The sequence below is a fragment of the Morone saxatilis genome, unplaced genomic scaffold (genome assembly GCF_004916995.1).
Source record: "Morone saxatilis isolate NCDOM2014 unplaced genomic scaffold, NCSU_SB_2.0 Contig1, whole genome shotgun sequence".
Classification (NCBI taxonomy): Eukaryota; Metazoa; Chordata; class Actinopteri; family Moronidae; genus Morone; species Morone saxatilis.
Genome location: NW_023339651.1, coordinates 2,279,031 through 2,286,041, shown reverse-complemented (window position 1 = coordinate 2,286,041; position 7,011 = coordinate 2,279,031). Strand labels below are relative to the sequence as shown.

The following is a 7,011-nucleotide window of genomic DNA, read 5'->3' as shown; positions in this document are numbered from 1 at the left end:
ATATTAAATACAGTGTATGAATGTGCCCTCTTTAACCTCCAATGCCTCCCAGGTAGGCAGCAGGCTTTAATGTCATTAACCCGACGGAGTTCGAAAGCTTGGCGAGACAGATGTTCTCCTACACATCCTGATGTGACTGCTGCTTCTGTTTTACTGAGTGAGGACGTATGAACACAAACGCTGCCAACCTCCCACACGATAAAAGACCTTTCACAGGATATTATTTATACTCATCAGACACACTGATACACACACTACACACAGTAGATAAGGTACTATTTTACTTTTACTTTTCATGCTTTATGTAACCTACATTTTCCTAATAATAAACACACTTCTAAAGGTTTTTCTGCAAATAGATCTTTCTTAATGTATAAAAGAGTATTTTTACAGTCTGGTTTTAGTAGTTTTACTTGAGTTAGCGTCTCTGGTAGATATGTATGTGTGTAAACACACAGTACATACAGAGTATTGTATTGTGTATCAATTATTACTACAAATTAACATATTAATTAGTACTACTAAGTAGTAGTAACATATTTTATAATAAAAATATTTTTTTGGTAACATTTTGTAGAGTTTTAGTTTGTTGTGTGTTTAACATTTTCCCCTTTGTTTCAAAGGCGTATCTCCTCACATTAATCATTTCAGAACATTTTCTCATGGTCTTCCCTCCCCAGTTGATCCCGTGCACTCGGCCTCATGACCAGAATATGATTCATGTGAAGACAAACATTTGGCCTTAGATTTGCCTTCATTCTCCACACGTTTGATGCGATCTGAAAGGAGACGGTTGTGTTTCACTGAACTCGCCAGAGCGCCTGACCCCTGCGAGTATCTGTAACAAAAGACTGAAAGCAGGGTTGTTGTGATGCAACATAAAGATGTTTGGCTCAGAACTGAAAATAAACTCTGGTTACCGGATGGATTCAGATATTAAAGTCTAAATGTTTGATGTCTCTCTGCAGGGGATGTTTGGACTTTATGGAAGCAAAGATTTTAGGTTTTCATTCTGTTTCAGTTAGTTAACAGCAACTACATTAGCAGTTAGCTAATTGAAGATTGATTGAAATCTGTTAATTTACATAAGCACACATCACATTTTGTTTCCAAGAAGACAAAATTATTCAGATTTTCATATAAAAATAATAAGAAATGTAGTTTTTGTGAATGTTTTGACATCAATTATTAAATAAAGGAACAATATAACTGAGGATGTGATCTTAAAGGGTTAAAATGTCATTTTTAATTTCACCTGGACTTTAATTGTGTGACATTCAGCCATTTTAATAGTACTTTCGTCCACTTGACCCCAGAAAAGGACTTTTTGCTGGTTAAATGAAAGATAGCATTAGAAGGGATAATTCCTTTAAGCTTGTAGTAGTGATCGAATGGCTGTGGGCCAATTTACAGCTTCCACCACTCATTAGCCCGAGTTCTGTCTCACCATCCGCTGAAGCCTTGTCCACTCACATTTTATTTATATCGTCTAAAATCACCCAGTTTCCCTCAGTGGCTGTACAATCTGTACCACGTTCAAACCCTCGGTCCACCAGGGAGGAGGTTTCTCTGTGAACCCTTGTCATTTATTTTATTATTTTATTATCTTTAAATTTTAATTCGGCACACACTGCTGTGTGTTATGGTTTCTGTGTTATCTTTTTAATTAATTTTAATTAAATAGCATCTCTTATTGACTGTTGCTGTGTATTTGGTTGCATTCTGCTTCATGAATCGCCTTTAATCTGATTATTTATTGATATTTTTTGGTGTGTATGTAAAGAACTTTGTAAACATCGTTTTTAAATAAAATGCAATACAAATAAATAATTATAATACTTATTAGACAATATTAGACAAATGGATATCGATAGATAAAGTAAAAGTATGTTAAAGCTGTAAATTGAAGTGTTATTTACATTACATATTCAGTTGTGGTTAAAAGTCAGTATTCAGCTCATTTAAATTCTAATTATTTTTGCATTGTGTCTCTTCATATGAGCTTATTTATTAGGACTTATTCTTCCTGAACCCGTAACCATCTGTTTTTAATGATTCGTACGTTTTCTGTAAATAAAAGCGGTTAAAACAGCCCGAGTGGGAGCGATTACTTCCCATGTTTCCGCTGTTTCTTGCTCAACATGAGGACTTTTTCTGGAACATCAAGATGAGTAAAAAAAAAAAAAGAACAAATAAATAGAAAATGAAGCAATAACAATCATGTGAAGGGGCCTGCAGGAGAACAACGGCTGATTGTCTGAAGAGGGAGTTTCCAGAAGACCTCTGTCCTCCCCTGCTGATACAGGGTTGCTGAGGAATGTCGAGCACAGATATCACTTTAATTATGGGTTTAACATTTCAAAGAGTTTGGTGCATTCATCCCCCGTATCTGCACGAGTCTGTCAGTGGCAGTTTTAATCTAGGGTTTCCAATCAGCAGCTGGTTAATTCCCAAAGAGCCATTTTCTTTATGGAGCCATTAAAAAGACATTAGAAAGATAAGGTCGCTAAAGAGGACTTAAAAAGGTAATGAGAGATTTCATCTTCAGAAACGTACTCAGGTGTTAGTTTCAGAAAGCTTGATTCGATCGGTTGTGTCTCCGATAAACAGTGCGAGCGCATTAAGCTACCTGTCCACCAGGTGAGCTCAGTGCGGCTCTAGAAATGAGTAATTAATAGTCATTAAATGGGCTGCAGACGTTAATGTTCCCCTCAGGATGAACTGTAATCTACTCTGTGATCCTCGTGTAGCGACGCAATCAGGTCAAAATGTCCAATTCTTAAAGGTCCAGTGTCTAACATTTAGGCAGAAATATAATATAATATTAATATGTCTGTTTTTATTAGTGTTTAATCACCTGAGAAGAATTGTTGTGTTTTTGTTTCCTTAGAATGACAAGTTTTTATCTACAGATGTGGAGTCTGCCATGTTTCTACAGTAGCCCAGAACAGACAAACCAAACACTGACTGCAGATCGGGACCTTCGCGGCCACCGTAGTTTCTCCTTTGCGCTTGGAGGGCGAGGGTGAAGCGAGGTAGTTGCGATTTGTAACTACACCGCTGAGTGTTCAAAAAGAAAACCAAATATTGAAGATGCTTAAAAGATAAAAGCGACACATATTAGTTAGCTAATGTTAGCAAAACACAGAATCAGAAATCAGAAATCATTTGACACGTTTAAAGCAAAACGCTAACGTCAACAAAGCAACAAAACCTGCAGTTCCTCTATCGGCCACTAGAGGCTGGCTCCAGCAGTGAGTCTCCATAAGGCCTCAAATTAAAACAGCAGAAATAAACATGTTTACATCCTGATACATAAACAGTTTTTGGTGATAATTTCCTCCTTCATGACGCTTTGACCCTTTACAGGGTTGAATCTTTTATAAAACTCACCTGTTAATATTATATTAAAGCTCAAAGTTCAGTTTAATTAAGGACACGGCTGCTCTAAGTGCCTTCACAGGAGCTTTAAATTAAAGTGTGACCAGAACACTCAATATATTTAGCTTATTTTCAACCTCCCAGTCGCTTTGTATTCAAGTTGTTTTCCAACGTTTAGTTGTATTCATCTTTAAAAGGAATCTGAAAAGCTATTACAGCCACACAGGCAGAAGATTGGCTTTCTGTAATGAATATAAAATACCAGAAAGCAAAGTGAAAGCTTTTTTTTAACCTATAAATCTACAAACACCTCCCCACGTTGCCAGGAATGAAATACTTACACAATATGAATTTTTAATTAAATAATAAAAATGATAAATACGACTACCAGCTGCTGCTGCGGCTGCTGGAAGCAGGAAGAAGAGAAAACCTGGATGGATGGGAAAATCAGCCTGGAGTCCAACTCTTCGTCTCCTCCTCCTCCTCCTCCTCCTCCTCCTGTGAGCTCTAACGTGAGTAACAGACCACAGTGGGAGGTTTCATCTACCTTCTTCTTCTTCATTGCAACAAAACACCAACCAGGAAGACTTTTTAAAGGTCATAAAAACACAGAAATACTGAAATAAAAATACTAAATTTGACACAGAAATAACAGAAACATGTATTAAAGTATTAAAAGTAACAATACTCATTATAATATTACTAAGAACTTTTACTTAAGTACTTTATTTAAGTGGAATTTGTACTTTTACTTCACATTTCAGAGAGAAATATTCACTGTAAAAACATCATTTTTGAGAAAACTAATTTAAAGGCTGTTTTTATATTTTAAGTCAAACTTTAACTTTTTGATGTACTTAAATATTGAAATAAATCTTAATTTATTGTAAAACCTAATTTCTTATTGTATTTGAAATAATAAAATTCCTAATTTTTCATTATTCTGGTGCTTGAAAATTAAATAGCTGCCATTTAAAATATTAAATTATCTATATAATCAATCAATATATCAGTTATATATGTATATAAATTTTAAAGTTTGTAAAATGTAAAGATTCAAGTTTTTCTAAAGTAAATTATTATTAATTAATTACAAAAGTTAAAAGTTGTTTTACTTAAAACTCAAAAAGAATTGAATTTAAGTTTTTACAGTGTCGTACTTAATAATAATGATATAATATTATCTATTACATTTATCTGACGATTGATACTTTGCAGATTGAGATTTTACACACAAAACATCTTAAATATGATTTATTACAGATTAAACTCTCTGATGGTGCATTAAGTATTTTTTAGTATTTATACTTTTAGTAAAAGTTATATTATAATGCTGCATTATGGTACATTATGGTACATTAATTAGCATTTTAATGTTATAGATTGAGCTCTTTCTGATTACTTTAAATACAGTTGGATAGTTATATTCATAACAGTGTAAAAACTGAGCATATTTTTAATAAAATAAATAATTTTTGTAGCTTTTATTATTATTATTATTAAGTATAAAAGGTCGAATAAACTCCACTGGAACATGAAATGGAAAGAACTCAGAGTAAGATTTTAGTCTGAGTGAAGATAAATCAAGAAATAAAACCTCTGCTACAAAACATTTCAGATATAATTTACTCACTTAACTGTTGATTATATATATATAATTATATTGTATTTCCACACATAAAAGGTCTAAATGTTCCCGCTCCACTGCCAGGAAAATAAAGACAGAACATTTTATTGAGTTTTCTGAATGTACAGTCGTCAGATTGAAATATTCTGAGTATAAAAACTCTGTGACGAACCTAACACCACCGTTACCTCACTGTTCATCAACAACATCAATAACCCATCACTATATGATATTATTGATCCTTTGATCCTTTATTCAGTGTCTCTGTCTGATACTTGAATGCACTTGTACTGTGGTTTTGCGACTGTAACTCAACGTATTTGAGTATTTTATCATTGATTGTATGTTTTTATGGGTAAAATCTTAATAACTACAGTTGTTAAATAAATGTAACGCAGTAAAAATAACAATATTCACCTTTAAACTGTTGAGAAATAGAAGCAGAAGGTAGATTAAAATGGAGAAATAATCCACCTTATTTATACAATATACACATAAATACCAGATTAGTGAATTTCAGTTGTATTTATTTATATATAGAAGAATATAGGCACCAAGATGACTAATAAGTAAAATATATATAATAAAGTATACAATGTTTCATGTGCAGTGTGCGTAATATTCACACTATACATTAATAATACAATAATACAATGAACACACAGGCCTATGAGAAGAAGAAACATACATTTTAATGACATTTACACAACATTTTTCCAATAACCTGGGAAACACTGAAGAACATCTTTGAGTTAGTTGTACTTCTGAATATTTTAATACTTTACTATAAATATATTAGTAGCCCACAGTATAGAGCATGAGCTCCACATATCTACATCTATCTATCCAGATAGACACGTGGCTATTTTTCATGTATTTGCTACAAATTCACTTACTTTGAGTGGGACAGGAAGAGACTCAATAAAGTGATCAGGAGAGCGAGCTCTGTCCCGGACTGTCCTCTGGACTCCATAGAGAGAGTGGGTGAGAGGAGGATGTTAGTGAAGCTGACATCCATCATGGACAACCTCTCACCCTCTATATGACTCCCTGATAGCTCCTTCAGCAGCAGACTGTAACACCCTCAGTGTAAGAAGGAGAGGTTCTGCAGGTCTTTCATCCCTGCTGCTGTCCTGCTGCTGTACAGGGACCATACAACACTCTGATCAATGTTTTGTCGAGCACTACATAACACCTGAATCAATTTTGCAGACTCTACAAACACCTGTCAAATGTTTGTCAGACCTCTTACAAACACCTGATCAATATGTTTTCAGACTCTACAACACCTAATCAAATGATTTGTCAGACTTCTTACAACACCTGATTAAATATTTGTACGGACTTCTAACAACACCTGATTCAATATTTGTTCAGACTCTACAACACCTGATCAACTGTTGTAGGTTTCTGTTTTTTAAATTACACCACCCAAGTACCATTAGCTTTATCACTTTCACCATAAGTTTAAATAGTATCTGATTTATTTATTTCACATAAAATGCTGCTGTGACAAGGGAATTCCCCGTTGTGGATAAAAAGGTGAATACCAATATACAATACTATTTTAAGAGATGCTGAAATCATATCTTTAGATATGCTAAGGGTTGTTATTTTGAGATGCTAAATCAAATATTTAAGGTGGGTACGAATCAAATATTAGAGATAGCTCGAAATCAATATTCTGAGATGCTAAATCAAATATATTTCGCCGCTCGCTAAATCAAGTATTTAGAGCATGTCTTAATCGCAATATTTAGCAGATGCTAAATCAATTACTTTTGAGATGCTAAATCAAATGAATTTAAGGCATAAATCAATAATTTGAAGATGCTTTAAATCAATTTTTACGATTTGCTACAGTATGTATCTTTGTGAGGAGGAGATGATACCTAATGGTTGTAACAAGGTGGAGGACGGAATTAATTTGAGTGAATCCGCTTAAATCAATATGTGGTGACAGTTAGAATGCATAATACTGATTTAAGTGTGCCTCTCTAGAA

General features: G+C 33.9%; 1 protein-coding gene across 1 annotated transcript in view; it reads left to right on the top strand.

Annotated features, from left to right (window-relative positions):
• The first annotated feature begins 3,815 nt into the window (after positions 1–3,815).
• LOC118333404 (protein FAM171A2) overlaps positions 3,816–7,011 on the top strand; it is a 12,341-nt gene continuing 9,145 nt past the window's right edge. The window contains 1 exon segment of the mRNA XM_035669014.1: positions 3,816–3,893. Coding sequence (XP_035524907.1) covers positions 3,816–3,893 — 78 coding nt within the window.